This window comes from Saccopteryx bilineata, chromosome 3 (genome assembly GCF_036850765.1).
Source record: "Saccopteryx bilineata isolate mSacBil1 chromosome 3, mSacBil1_pri_phased_curated, whole genome shotgun sequence".
NCBI classification, from domain to species: Eukaryota; Metazoa; Chordata; class Mammalia; order Chiroptera; family Emballonuridae; genus Saccopteryx; species Saccopteryx bilineata.
In genome coordinates this window covers 191957195-191972905 of record NC_089492.1, presented here as the reverse complement: position 1 = coordinate 191972905, position 15711 = coordinate 191957195, and the positions used below count along the sequence as shown (strand labels likewise).

General features: G+C 37.4%; 1 protein-coding gene across 2 annotated transcripts in view; it reads left to right on the top strand.

Moving 5' to 3' along the window:
- BLOC1S5 (biogenesis of lysosomal organelles complex 1 subunit 5) overlaps positions 1-15711 on the top strand; it is a 63996-nt gene that overhangs the window by 15512 nt on the left and 32773 nt on the right. Inside the window, exons 3-4 of one of the 2 annotated variants that reach the window (XM_066268459.1) lie at positions 93-222; positions 9342-9400. In XM_066268459.1, the coding sequence (XP_066124556.1) occupies positions 93-222; positions 9342-9400 (189 nt within the window). Of the gene's footprint in view, positions 1-92; positions 223-9282; positions 9401-15711 lie in introns of both variants that reach the window. The other variant, XM_066268460.1, reaches the window with a different exon arrangement.

Genomic DNA, 15711 nt, shown 5'->3' with positions numbered 1-15711 from the left:
GTGATAACAACAAAACCTGAGTAGGAATCCCAGAAAGTAATTAGTAAGATTTCAGACTCAATATGTACTAGTCACTTATTTTCTTTTAATAGGAAAAACGTGGTCTTCGAGAAATGAGAGTTCTTGAGAACTTGAAGAATATGATCCACGAAACAAATGAACGTGCTCTTCCCAAATGTAGAGAAACCATGCAAGACAACTTACACCATGTTCTCCAGCGAAGTAAGCCTGCTAGTCTTTTATACTGCTTTATTTCAAATGAGTTCTCTGCCACAATGTATCTCCTTATGTATTTTGGTGGGAGGCAGAGAGAGGAAATTCTTGACTAGAATGTAGAAGAGAGATGCCCTGTCAGGTGGCAGGCAGAGAGAGGGAATTATTAACTAGAGCGTGTAAGAGTGGTGCCCCGTCACAAAGTGGTTATCCAGTGATTAGTGTGTATTATCATTTGTGAGAAGAGGGTTTGTCGCCAGAGTGAGATGTGATATGTGCATCTGCAGTGCACAAGATTATCTTTTTTACAATATGAGATAGTAATAACATTCTTTATCTTAAAAAAATTTATCCATTAAAAAAGTTTGATAGACACAGTTGATCAAAAAATTATTTATTAAAAATGTCAAATCATAACAGCAGGAGTTTTAAGTAACTGATTTTAAAATTGTATCAGAATGCAGGGTTTCTCCTTGGATCTGTACTGACACTATTCAGCTTGTCCAAAGATAATACTGGTAAATGATGATGGGTTACTGAAGTACAAAATACAAAGGAATATCTTTCTGAGGAAAAAACTGGCCAGTGAAGGGAAGCAGGTGAGAGACCTTGGCTAGTAAGTCTTTGCATGCAAGTGCGGTAGTCTGTGCTCTAATGCTAAAAGGAGATGGGAGAGGATGAACCCCTAGGATCATGTTTGTTTTCGTTGAGGGGAACATCAAAAAGTCTGAAGTTGGCCCTGGCCCGTTGGCTCAGTGGTAGAGTGTCGGCCTGGCGTGCAGGAGTCCCAGGTTCGATTCCCGGCCAGGGCACACAGGAGAGGCGCCCATCTGCTTCTCCACCCTTCCCCCTCTCCTTCCTCTCTGTCTCTCTCTTCCCCTCCTGCAGCCAAGGCTCCGTTGGAGCAAAGTTGGCCTGGACACTGAGGATGGCTTCGTGGCCTCTGCCTCAGGTGCTAGAATGGCTGTGGTTGCAACAGAGCAACGCCCCAGATAGGCAGAGCGTTGCCCCCTGGTGGGCATGCCGGTGGATCCCAGTTGGGTGCATGCGGGAGTCTGTCTGACTGCCTCCCCGTTTCCAACTTCAGAAAAATAAAAAAAAAATAAAAAAAGTCTGAAGTTAACTTAGGCTTTTGCATTTTATTGCAAACTTGCCCTTGTTTTTCCTATTGTCACTTCCTAACGTTGACATTCTAGATATTATGCTAAAAATAAAACTCAAATTAGTAATAACAGTGCTTACATTTGCATTTGAGCTATGGCTATAGCTTTTCTATACTTTGAATGTATATAAATTGTGTAAAACGTAGCAAAAACCTATCAACAGTTCTTTTGACTTGCTTCATTCTTGGGTTAAAGTTATTTCTGATGTGAGGTCTAGCCTCCTAAAAGTAGACTCTTCACAATGAAATAGAAAACTGGTAAAATGGAATCCAACATTCAAATGTATTCTCCTGAAAGAAAGAATTAAAACAAAAAAAATGCAAAGTTAATGAAGGTTTTAACCTGCTTTGGGTCTTATTATTGGCTTTAGAAACTCAACAGTGGCTTTTGGAGGTGCTTTTTTTTTAAATGGCTGTTGTCATTTTTTGACACTAAGGGAAAGGAGGTCAGTGTCCTGACTAAATGACTAGGTATTGTGCATGGGTTAGCTCTTTATGTAGTGAGTTTTATTCATGCTCGCTGACCCCTGGGAGTGAGTTTTCTTTTTCAAAAAATGAAATTAGTTCCAGTTACAGTTTTATTAACTTAAAATCAGGTTTGTTTGATAACCATTTATGGAAACAAGAAGAACGTATATTTACCTTTTTTAAATGTTGCCTTACACATGTACAGTTGTATTCTGGATGGTCAAGAGGCATGAGAATGTACATGAACGTTCATACTATTCACAGGGTTAAAAATGCTTGCAGCACACAGGTTGAAAATGGCTCCTCTAGGAAGATACAAAAAGCATCTTATAAAGTAAAACTTGTCATCAAGATGCAGCCTTTAGGCCAGACCTGTGGTGGCGCAGTGGATAAAGCATCGACCTGGAAATGCTGAGGTCGCCGATTCGAAACCCTGGGCTTGCCTGGTCAAGGCACATATGGGAGTTGATGCTTCCAGCTCCTCCCCCCTTCTCTCTCTCTGTCTCTCTCTCCTCTCTCTCCCTCTCTGTCTCTCTCTCTCTCCTCTCTAAAAATGAATAAAAAAAAAAAAGATGCAGCCTTTACTTTTTTCCATTCTGAACACACTAGCATATGTGTTCTATTCATTAATTATTTAATACACTTCACTAAGTTTGTTATCTAGAGATCTTGCCCTTTATTGTAGAAAGTAGAAAAGACAGAAAGCCTCTAGGTTATTTCTGATTCAATATAACGAACACTGCCATATTGAAACATTTTTTTCTCCTTTCCTGACTCCCTCTATTTGAAAAGTCACTATTTTTTTTAAATATTTAAATAAAAGATAATGTTAAGTGATAAGAAAAAGAAGAAAGCAATGAATCACCTAAAGATAATCATTACTTTTAAACTTTGGAGGACATATTTCCAGACATCTCTGTATATAGCCAAATGGAAGGATGGATAGTGGGATGATAGCTGAATGAATAGATGGGGAGGCATGAGGGAGAGAGAGAACTTCTGGTAAGAATGGGATCATGTAACTTTTAAGTTAAAGTATTAATTTTAAATTTTACTTGAATTTAACAGAACAAAGACTTAAAGCTGAAATACCTTTAAAAATGTGTTTTTTTACCTATAAAAAATAATAGTGACTAAAAGATCATTCAAAGGACATTCTAAGTTAGCATAATGTTATTGATTCTGTATTAATTAATGCCATGAAAGATGGAGGAGTTAGGACTTTTATACCTTTTCTCTCACATCTTTTCCCCAACCTCTCACTTGTGTATTTTAGCTTTGGCAGTGTTTATAGTATTTGCTTTCTGTTCTGCAGTTATAATGCTGCCAATTGTTTACTTAGTTGTACACCATTCAATTCCTTTCTATTCTGGTTTATTTATTAGATCTGTTACAGTTCTCAGTTTGTTTCCTTAACTTTGCATTCTCATTTTCATTTCATGCTGTATGTTTGATCTCTGTCAATAAATTGAATTTATTACATTTTTGTATTACAAAGTACCAGTGGAGAATTTTATTAGGTTTTCTTTTAGAATGATTGCTTTGTCTCTCTCTGCCTTGTTATGTTCCTTCCCCCTCCCCCACCCATACTGTTTCTCTATAAATGAAAACATATTCGAGTTCTAAGAATTTTGTCAACCCATTTTCTCTTAACTTTTAGGGTGGAGTAGTTTTGGTGAGGTTAGGAGTCTCAGTTCTTTATTAGAATCTGTGTTTCTATTCTTGGCCACCACTTTTCAAAGTTTATGGCATGCAATTTTAACATTTCCTTGTTCAGTAGAGGATGAAGGTTTTTTTCTCTTTTAACTTTTTATGTATTTTGTGAGGTATTTAAGGGACTTAAGTTTGTCTGTTTTTGATACATTCTGCCTCTTTATATCTAAAAATCTTTAATAACTCATGATTTTTTTTTCTTTTTTATATTTTTCCGAAGTTGGAAACGGGGAGGCAGTCAGACAGACTCCCGCATGCGCCCGACCGGGATCTACCCGGCACGCCCACCAGGGGGCGTCGCTCTGCCACAGTCAGAGCCATTCTAGTGCCTGAGGCACAGGCCACAGAGCCATCCTCAGTGCTCCGGCAAACTTTGCTCCAATGGTGCCTTGGCTGCGGGAGGGGAAGAGAGAGACAGAAAGGAAGGAGAGAGGGAGGGGTGGAGAAGCAGATGGGTGCTTCTATGTGCCCTGGCTGGGAATTGAACCCAGGACTCCTGCACGCCAGGCCGACGCTCTACCACTGAGCAAACCAGCCAGGGCCAATAACTCATGATTTAAAGTACTATTTTTATAGCACTTAGTTAGAATTTTTACCTGTATTTTTTCATTGACTATTAAAACACTGTACCCCAGGCGCTAGAGTGGCTCTGGTTGCGGCAGAACGACGCCCCGCAAAAGAGCAACGCCCCGGAGGGGCAGAGCATCGCCCCCTGGTGGGCAGAGCGTCGCCCCTGGTGGCCCAGTCGGGTGCATGCGGGAGTCTGTCTGTCTCTCCCCGTTTCCAGCTTCAGAAAAATACAAAAAAAAAAAAACCACTGTAAAATAAATATTTATCATCCTTCCCACTTTATAGAAACTCAAATTTATAGTGATTTAACATCTATGGTTCTCCAATAATAATAACTGGAGGAACTATAATGCAAACCTAGTTCTTCTGCACCAAAGCTCAAGTTCTTCCAAATGCAAGATGTTGCTTCTGTGCATCTTTGAGACGGTAATAAGAAAAATTCACCTTTTCTTCTGAGACATCACTTTCTCTTGGATTTTATCCCACAATTCAGACTCCTCCTTCTCATTCTACTTCGTTAGTTCTCACATCTTTTCTTGACTTTGAACATTGGGGTGCCCTAACACTTGGCTCCGGCGTATCTTTTCTGTCTGTAGTCTAGACTTCCTTGTGTGGTGATCTCATAGAATCACAGCTTTCAATATTATCTGTGTGCCAATCATTAATTCCACATTTATGTTTCCACACTAGACCCTTCTCCAGAATTCTAGACTTTTACATCCAACTACCCAGTCTACTTAAAATGCCTAAAAAGTGTTTTAATATAACAGAACCAACTTGAATTATTTTCTCAGTTCTGCTTTTACTTCATTTTATTCCATTTTAGTAATGGCATCACCATTCTAGCTGCTCAGACTGAAAAACTTGAACTCTTCTCTCTCCTCTCCCTTCTGTCCCATCTCTCTCTCTCTGGTGTGCTTTCTCTCTTCCATTTATCTGCTCTCCTGTCTCTTCCCTTCTTTCTTCCCTCCCCTCCTTCCTCTCCTCCTCCTTCTCCCTTCTCTTTTCCCTCTTCTTTTCTCCTTCCTCCCCTTCCCTCCTTCTCCTTTTCTCCCTTGCCATGTCTCCTCCTTTCATCCTTCCATTCTTTTCTTCTTCCATTTTTTATTCTTTCCTTTTTTATCCCCTCACATGTATTTTATTCACAAATCCTTCTGGCTCAGTGACTTTCAGTTTTTACCATTTTCCTTTTTCCTCACTTTAAAAAAAAATACTGATTTGAGAGAGAAGAAGGGAGAAAGAGACAGGAAGGTTGAGAGAAAAAAGCATCAACTCGTTCTACTTAGTTGTTCCATTTAGTTGTGTACTCATTGATTGCTTCTTGTACATGCCCTGACTAGAGGGGTCTAACCCATGACCTTAGTGCACTGGGGTAAAAATGTATCCACTGAGCCACCCGGCCAGAGCCCCTTTTCTCACTTTGTTTTAGCTACTCGGGCTTCCTTATCCTGCCTCTGATGTACTAAGCACACTCCCACCTCGCCTTGACACTTGCTACTGCCTCTGGAATATTCTTTTCTCAGAATTTAGTACATTCTCATTTCATTTGTTTTTGCTTAGATGTCAACAGTGAGACCTAACTCGGCCACTCTGTCATTCATCTCCCCTCACTCTGGCATTCTGTGGCCTCCCTACCTTGCTGTATTGACATACTAAATATTTATCTGTATGCTGTCTGTTTTTCCAGCTAAAATATTGTAGTTTCCTGAGCTCAGAGACAGTGGTTGTTCTCTGCAGTCTCCCTGGCACCTGGAGTATAGTGGCTGGCACATTGTAGCCACTAAGTAATTATTTGTTTATTGAAATGAATGAGTGAGAATTCAGCCAACATCTCCTAATACCAGACCAGAATTATTTTCTCATGTATTTGAGGGTTACACATACACACCATGGCAGGATGAATTTATTTTTTTTTTATATGAAGACAATCAGGACATTGTTAACTGTTGTATATGGCATCATTACTGTATGTGATGCTGATCTTGAATAATCTTTTTGGTTGAAAGAAAATAATTTGATAAATGCTTGACTTTTTAAAGTCAGTATAGTCTTCTCAAACCCTGAGACAACAGAGAAAGCTGCTTCCTGTTGACCAGTCAGTCCTGTGGAAGTGATAGGAAGGTTGGGTGAATGGGCCTTTTCCTCTTCGAGTGTCTAATTGTAAAGACAGGGAATGTTTGCTGTTAGTCAGGTGATTTTCTTAGACTTTAGAAAAACAACTTATTAAATTCAGAAAGTAAATTCTTTTGTGTGGCTAAAGAATTGAAAAGTAAATTATTCCAAAGGAACTGAATTTTCTAAAAATGGGTGTTTTATCTAAGCACCAAGACAATCCTGATAAAGGAACAGAAGTGTGACTTTGTCAGATGTGTTCTAATTAAATTTTTAAAGGCTATAACAAATATTGAAATAAATGTCATAGTCCTATATCTCTTGTTAGATTAAGCCAAGAAAGACGTGAAAAAAATGAAGCACCTAAAGACCACAGAATAGAATTTTTAAAGTTATGTTCAGAACCCAATTAAAAAAAAAACACAGAAAAAAACCCAGCCAGGAAATGATAAAAACCACTGCTCAGGAATGATGATATAATATTAATATGCTACAGAAAGAAGGCAGATTTAATCAACTCCTATTTTGTTTTGTTTTCATCTTTTCTGTTAGAACAAATGACGATTGGGAACCTGATTTCCAATACTAAAATATTATCTTTGATATATCTAAAGTGAATAGTTACTGATAAAAATATGACTTCTTTTAAAAGTAGAATCCTCCTCTTTACCCTGTTTTCACAGGACTGGCCCTAACATTTTTCTGAAAGAGAAATGACAGTCCCTGCCCTGTTATGGAACTTGTGACCTTTTTGGGCCAGATTAACATGAAATAGGAAGGCATAATTGCAAAACAGATAGGGAAATCTCTCTTTAAGCAAATGCAAGATAAAGCAGTAGGATATTTCATACTAAATAAGAAAAAATTCTTCTAGGAAAAGTATTAATCTGGGAGGATGTTATGAAGGCAGTCAACCTTAAACTGGGCTTTTGAAATAAGTGAAACATTTTAATTAGAGGAAAGAAATAAGGAACACACTTTTAGTAGGGCTAGTACAGTAAATTGAATAATAGTTCTAATAATAGAACAATATTTCTTAACTGCTTACATCTGTCAGTATCACACATGCCATTAATTCTACACATGCCTTATACAGACAGATGAAAAAGCAGTGTTTGGTGAGAAGTGTCAGGATAGCAGCTGGCAGTAGGATTTTAAATAGAATATTATGTACTGATCTATTACTCTGCTTACTATGAAGAACTGCTCTAAGTGACTTATTATTTAAATATTTTAAGCATAATATTTACTGTGTTATTTAATTTTCATGTCAATTTTGAGGTCCTCTTATTAGTTACATTCATTTTACAAATGGGGAACTAAGATGCTGTGAAATTAGCAGTAGTAACAATAACAGTTACTAACATATAGGAAATGCTCAGTAAATATTTGGCAAATTAATGAATGGATAAGTAAACATGCCCAAGATCAGTTATTCGACCAATAGGTACTCAGCTCTAGATTTAACTAAATCTGACTCTTAGCTTGCACACTGAACAGTGAGATAAGTTGTAATGCTGGTGGCCAAGGCCAGGCAGGTTCACATTGGATTCAGGCAGATGGTAGAGAAACTGCGGAGCCGGAAAGCATTGTGCCATTCCATTTAATAAAGTCTCACAATGGCAGATGAGCACACAGGCAGGGAAAACCACTTCTCAGGCAAAGAAAGAGCAAGAATGGCCCCTCACAGTGGCAGGCAGGCAACTCGCCATCCGCAGTCCCCCTGAGTGCAAGCACCCATAGCCTTACATAGGCCAAACACACATGGCACAGTCATGCATACACACACCAATCAGGCAAAGTGCTTGCACCTGGTAAACATTGAGCAAGCCTAACACAGTTGCCCCACATAAGTGAAAACATGACTGCATAAATAGAATGGATCCTGTATATAAAGAAGTTTGAGTAACTAATGGATTAAAACCAGCTTCATTGATGAAATCATAAGAATAGAATGTTGAGAAGAGTCAAGTTTTTAGAGTCAGAGATCTGATTTTAAATCCTGCTTTTTGTACTCATTAGTTATATTATTATCTCTTTGAGTGACACCTCTTTACACCTTTTACAGACACCAAAACTCGGTAAAATGTGATAGTAATTCTCCCCTAAATAGGAAAGTGGTTTTAAGAGAAGTAATACAAGGAAAGTACTTAGCACAGGTCTTGGCACACAATAATATTCAATAAATAACTGTAATAATTATTACTAACAGTTTTGGTCCATGAGAAAGGGAAATAACTCAATGAAAACAATCCAGAGAAATTTGATTGAGAGCTGGGATGAATCAGAAGACTAGAGCAGAGACAAGAATAGTAGAAAATTGTTGGAGCATTCTAGATATCAAGTACAGGAGGTCCTTGGGTTAAGACACAATTCCATTTCTACGACAGTGACATAACCTGAATTTTGGTGTAAGTTGAAACACACCCTAGCCTAACACAAATGGAACACTTGCGCTTTTAACAGTCCAAAATGGCGTAGGTAAGCATACTGGGGGCGCCAACTCCCTTATTCATATTCCGTGTTACTGGGTATTCTTCTGCTGTGAGCAACCAAACTAGTTCGCCCACATAGACTGTAAGTACAATGCTAACAGCATATGCCAAAAACACTTAACGTCTCAGTTTCTTTAAGTTTTTATGTGAGTGTCATTAGCTTGAAACATTTTATGTTGAGACTGTCATAACCTGAGGGCCCCTGTACTGCCTACAAGAGTATGAATGAGACAAAGGGAGAGGGGACTTTTGAATCGGAAAGACACTGTAAGTGTAAAGGCATAATCAATCAAAATGTAATGGTAAGTTTATCAAGGTGTTTTATATCTTTTTAGAGAATTCTGAACTCATTGAAAACTTGTCAATGAAATTAGTACTTAAATGCCTTTGGCTTACAACTCAAAGTTCAAGAATGATAGTTCTAATTATGACATACTGAATATATTGAAAAAACTTTTTTTCTTGCCACCTCACCACAACCAAAATAAATGCAGGGTTATTTGCATAGTGTTTTGAGATCTAAAACAATCCAAGTATTTTTTTTTTCAGATGATCCTTTCCTTGAACAAGGGCTGCTGACTGAAAAGCAATTCTGTGTTTTATTTCAGTGCAAGCATCTACTGACTCAATCTGTAGACTCCAACAGAAGGAACAGGAACGAAAAAAGGTAAAAGTAGAGTATTTGGCTATTGGAGCTTATAACTCTAGAGCTTTTATTATCATCATATTGCTAGCAGTTGCTGCTGATAAAAAGAAATTCTCTGAATTTGTTTTCTTATGCAGTTATTTAAAAATGTCTGTTTCGTTCAAGGTGTGTTGAAAAGGTATGAGCACATGATTGCACCATCCATATTTTTTTTTTTTTATTTTTTTTTATTTTTTTTTATTTTATAATTTTATTTTTTTAATGGGGTGACATCAATAAATCAGGATACATATATTCAAAGATAACAAGTCCAGGTTATCTTGTCGTTCAATTATGTTGCATACCCACCACCCAAAGTCAGATTGTCCTCTGTCACCTTCTATCTTGTTTCCTTTGTGCCCCTCCCACCCCCTATCCCTCTCCCATTCCCCCCTCCCCCCCGTAACCACCACACTCTTGTCAATGTCTCTTAGTTTCAGTATTATGTCCCACCTACGTATGGCATAATACAGTTCCTGGTTTTTTCTGATGTACTTATTTCGCTTCGTATCATGTTATCAAGATCCCACCATTTTGCTATAAATGTTCCGATGTCATCATTTCTTATGGCTGAGTAGTATCCCTTAGTGTATATGTGCCACATCTTCTTTATCCAGTCATCTATTGATGGGCTTTTAGGTTGTTTCCATGTCCTGGCCACTGTGAACAATGCTGCAATAAACATGGGGCTGCATGTGTCTTTACGTATCAATGTTTCTGAGTTTTGGGGATATATACCCAGTAGAGGGATTGCTGGGTCATAAGGTAGTTCTATTTGCAGTTTTTTGAGGAACCACCATACTTTCTTCCATAATGGTTGTACTACTTTACATTCCCACCAACAGTGTATGAGGGTTCCTTTTTCTCCACAGCCTCTCCAACATTTGCTATTACCTGACTTGCTAATAACAGCTAATCGAACAGGTGTGAGGTGGTATCTCATTGCCGTTTTGATTTGCATTTCTCTAATAGCTAAAGAAGATGAGCATCTTTTCATATATCTGTTGGCCATTTGTATTTCTTCCTGGGAGAAGTGTCTATTCATATCCTCTTCCCATTTTTTTATTGGATTGTTTGTTTGTTTGTTGTTGAGTTTTATGAGTTCTTTGTATATTTTGGATATTAGGCCCTTATCTGAGCTGTTGTTTGAAAATATCATTTCCCATTTAGTTGGCTTTCTGTTTATTTTTCTATCAGTTTCCCTTGCTGAGCAAAAACTTCTTAGTCTGATGTAGTCCCATTCATTAATTTTTGCCTTCACTTCTCTTGCCATTGGAGTCAAATTCATAAAATGCTCTTTAAAACCCAGGTCCATGAGTTGAGTACCTATGTCTTCTTCTATGGACTTAATTGTTTCAGGTCTTATGTTTAGATCTTTGATCCATTTTGAGTTAATTTTTGTACAGGGAGAGAGACTGTAGTCCAGTTTCATTCTTTTGCATGTGGCTTTCCAGTTTTCCCAGCACCATTTATTGAAGAGGCTTTCTTTTCTCCATTGTGTGTTGTTGGCCCCTTTATCAAAAATTATTTGACTAAATATATGTGGTTTTATTTCTGGACTTTCTATTCTGTTCCATTGGTCTGAGTGTCTATTTTTCTGCCAATACCATGCTGTTTTGATTGTCGTGGCCCTATAATAGAGTTTGAAGTCAGGTATTGTTATGCCCCCAGCTTCATTCTTTTTCTTTAGGATTGCTTTGGCTATTCGGGGTTTTTTATAGTTCCATATAAATCTGATGATTTTTTGCTCTATTTCTTTAAAAAATGTCATTGGAATTTTGATGGGAATTGCATTAAATTTGTATATTGCTTTGGGTAATATAGCCATCTTGATTATATTTATTCTTCCTAGCCAAGAACAAGGTATATTCTTCCATCTCATTATATCTTTTTCGATTTCCCTTAACAATGGTTTATAGTTTTCATTATATAAGTCCTTTACATTCTTTGTTATGTTTATTCCTAAGTATTTTATTTTTTTTGTTGCAATCGTGAAGGGGATTATTCTTTTGAGTTCCTTCTCAGTTGTTTCATTGTTGGCATATAGAAAGGCTATTGACTTCTGTATGTTAATTTTGTATCCTGCGACCTTACTGTATTGGCTTATTGTTTCTAGTAGTCTCTTTGTGGATTCTTTGGGGTTTTCGATGTATAGGATCATATCATCTGCAAAAAGTGATACCTTTACTTCTTCTTTTCCGATATGGATGCCTTTTATTTCTTTGTCTTGTCTGATTGCTCTGGCTAGAACCTCTAGTACCACATTAAATAAGAGTGGAGAGAGTGGACAACCCTGTCTTGTTCCTGATTTAAGGGGGAAAGCCTTCAGTTTAGTGCCATTTAATATGATGTTAGCTGATGGTTTATCATATATGGCCTTTATCATGTTGAGATATTTTCCTTCTATACCCATTTTGTTGAGAGTCTTAAACATAAAATTGTGTTGTATTTTATCGAAAGCCTTTTCTGCGTCTATTGATAAGATCATGTGGTTTTTGTTCTTTGTTTTGTTGATATGGTGTATTACATTAACCGTTTTACGTATGTTGAACCATCCTTGAGATTCTGAGATGAATCCTACTTGATCATGATGTATTATTTTTTTAATATGTTGTTGTATTCGATTTGCTAGTATTTTGTTTAGTATTTTAGCATCTGTATTCATTAGAGATATTGGTCTGTAGTTTTCTTTTTTTGTGCCATCCTTGCCTGGTTTTGGTATGAGGGTTATGTTGGCCTCATAAAATGTGTTTGGAAGTATTGCTTCTTCTTCAATTTTTTGGAAGACTTTGAGTAGAATAGGAACCAAGTCTTCTTTGAATGTTTGATAAAATTCGCTGGTATAGCCGTCAGGGCCTGGACTTTTATTTTTGGGGAGGTTTTTAATGGTTTTTTCTATTTCTTCTCTACTGATAGGTCTGTTTAGGCTTTCTGCTTCTTCTTGACTCAGTATAGGAAGGTTGTATTTTTCTAGAAATTTATCCATTTCTTCTAGGTTGTTGAATTTAGTGGCATAAAGTTTTTCATAGTATTCTACAATAATTCTTTGTATATCTACGGTGTCCGTGGTGATTTCTCCTCTTTCATTTTGGATTTTTTTTTTTTTTTTTTTTTATCTTTTTTTTTTTTTTTTTTTCATTTTTCTGAAGCTGGAAACAGGGAGAGACAGTCAGACAGACTCCCGCATGCGCCCGACCGGGATCCACCCGGCACGCCCACCAGGGGCGATGCTCTGCCCATCCTGGGCGTCGCCATGTTGCGACCAGAGCCACTCTAGCACCTGGGGCAGAGGCCACAGAGCCATCCCCAGCGCCCGGGCCATCTTTGCTCCAATGGAGCCTTGGCTGCGGGAGGGGAAGAGAGAGACAGAGAGGAAAGCGCGGCGGAGGGGTGGAGAAGCAAATGTGCGCTTCTCCTGTGTGCCCTGGCCGGGAATCGAACCCGGGTCCTCCGCACGCTAGGCCGACGCTCTACCGCTGAGCCAACCAGCCAGGGCTTGGATTTTGTTTATATGAGTTCTTTCTCTTTTTTCCTTGGTAAGTCTTGCCAAGGGTTTGTCAATTTTGTTGATCTTTTCAAAAAACCAGCTCCTTGTTCTATTAATTTTTTCTATAGTTTCTCTGTTCTCTAATTCATTTATTTCTGCTCTGATTTTTATTATCTCCTTTCTTCGGCTGGTTTTGGGTTGTCTTTGTTCTTCTTTTTCTAGTTCCTTAAGGTGGGAAGTTAAGTGGTTCACTTGGGCTCTCTCTTGTTTGTTCATATATGCCTGAAGCGATATGAACTTCCCTCTTATCACTGCTTTTGCTGCATCCCATAGATTCTGATATGTCGTATTGTCATTTTCATTAGTCTGTATATATCTTTTGATCTCTGCACTTATTTCTTCTTTGACCCATTCATTTTTTAAAAGTATGTTGTTTAGTTTCCACATTTTTGAGGGATTTTTTTCCTCTTTTTTGCAGTTGAATTCTAGTTTCAAGGCTTTATGATCAGAAAATATGCTTGGTACAACTTCAATTTTTCTGAATTTGCTGATATTGTTTTTGTGGCCCAACATATGGTCAATTCTTGAGAATGATCCATGTACACTGGAGAAAAATGTATACTCAGTCACTTTGGGATGAAATGTCCTGTAGATGTCTATCATATCCAGGTGCTCTAGTGTTTTGTTTAAGGCCACTATGTCTTTGTTGATTCTCTGTTTGGATGACCGATCTAGAGCCGTCAGCGGTGTATTGAGGTCTCCAAGTATGATTGTATTTTTGTCAGTTTTTGTTTTAAGATCAATAAGTAGCTGTCTTATATATTTTGGTGCTCCTTGGTTTGGTGCATATATATTAAGAATTGTTATGTCTTCTTGATTCAGTGTCCCCTTAGCCATTATGAAATGGCCATTTTTGTCTCTAAGTACTTTTCCTGTCTTGTAGTCAGCATTATCCGATATGAGTATTGCTACACCTGCTTTTTTTTGGATGTTATTTGCTTGGAGTATTGTTTTCCAGCCTTTCACTTTGAATTTGTTTTTATCCTTGTTACTTAGATGAGTTTCCTGTAGGCAGCATACAGTTGGATTTTCTTTTTTAATCCATTCTGCTACTCTGTGCCTTTTTATTGGTGAGTTTAATCCATTTACATTTAGTGTAATTATTGAAACTTGTGAGTTCCCTATTGCCATTTTATATCTTGCTTTCTGTTAGTTTTGTGTCTTGTTTGATCCTTCTCTTTCGTTTTTCTATCTTTTGTTTTTATTTGGTTGTATTCCATACATCTTTCCTCTGTTGCAATCTTTTTTATCTCATGTGCTTCTGTGGTGGTTTTTTCAATGGTGGTTACCTTTGAGTAATGAAAAGGGTCCCTACCCTGTTCATTGTAACAAACTATTTTGTGAGTACTTTTGCACTCCATCGTCCTTTGCTATTGTTAATCTCCGTCTTCTCCCCCTCTTTCTTTTTGTTGTTGTCACAGTTTAAATTTGGTTTTATTGTGTTCTTCTTGGAGCTTTTACTTGTGGCTCTGTTTTTTTTTTGTTCTTTGTATCTGATTGGAGAACCCCCTTTAGTAATTCCTGGAGTGGGGGTTTTCTGATGATAAATTCCCTCATCTTTTCTGTATCTGTGAATGTTTTTATTTCTCCTTCGTATTTGAAGGATAGCTTTGATGGGTATAGTATTCGTGGCTGAAAGTTCCTCTCTTTCAGGACTTTAAATATTGAGGTCCACTCTCTTCGAGCTTGCAGAGTTTCTGCTGAGAAATCTGATGATAATCTAATGGGCCTTCCTTTATATGTTGTATTCTTCTTTTCCCTGGCTGCCTTGAGAATTTTTTCTTTGCTGTTGGTTTGTGTCAATTTCATTATGATATGCCTTGGAGTAGGTTTGTTGGGGTTAAGAAAACTTGGAGTTCTGTTTGCTTCTTGAACTTGAGGCTTTAGTTCTTTCCACAGGCTTGGGAAGTTCTCATCAATTATTTGTTTAAGTATGTTCTCCATTCCATTTTCTCTCTCTTCTCCCTCTGATATACCTATTATTCTTATGTTATTCTTTTTGATGGAGTCAGATAATTCTTGTAGGGCTATCTCATTTTTTTTAATTTTTGAGTCTCTTTCTTCTTCTCTCTGTTGTGCCTCAAGTTGCTTGTCTTCTATTTCACTAATCCTCTCTTCTATCTGACCTGTTCTATTAGCTAAGCTTGTTACTTCGTTTTTCAGCTCGTGAATTGAGTTTTTCATCTCTGTTTGATTTGTTTTTATAGTTTCAATTTCCTTGGACATATATTCTTTGTGTTCATGGAGTTGTTTTCTGAGCTCCCTATATTGCCTTTCTGTGTTTTCTTGTATATCTTGGAGGATTTTTAGGATTTCTATCTTGAATTCTCTGTCATTTAGCTCCAAGGTTTCCAATATATTAAATTTTTTCTCTATAGATTTTTCCTCATCTAGCTGTGTTACCTCTCTTTCTTTTGTATCCATGATATTCGATTTTCTCTTCCTTAATGGCATCTGAGGGTGGTTTTGTTGATAGTATTAATGAGATTTAATAAAGAATAAAAAGTTAAAAAAAATAAAAAAATAACAAATCGAAAAGAGTTGTTTTTTTTAAAAAAAATTAATAATGAAATAAAGAAAAATAAAATAAAATAAAAATTTTTTAAAAAAGGAAATTATTCCCCCCCCTCTTTTTTTCCTCTCCTCTCCTCTCCCCTCTTTCTTGAGAAAATCTTGTGGTGGACTGTGAGTTATAACAAACAATGCCTGTGATGGAGGGCCTGAATTGGGGAAAAGTAATAAAGGG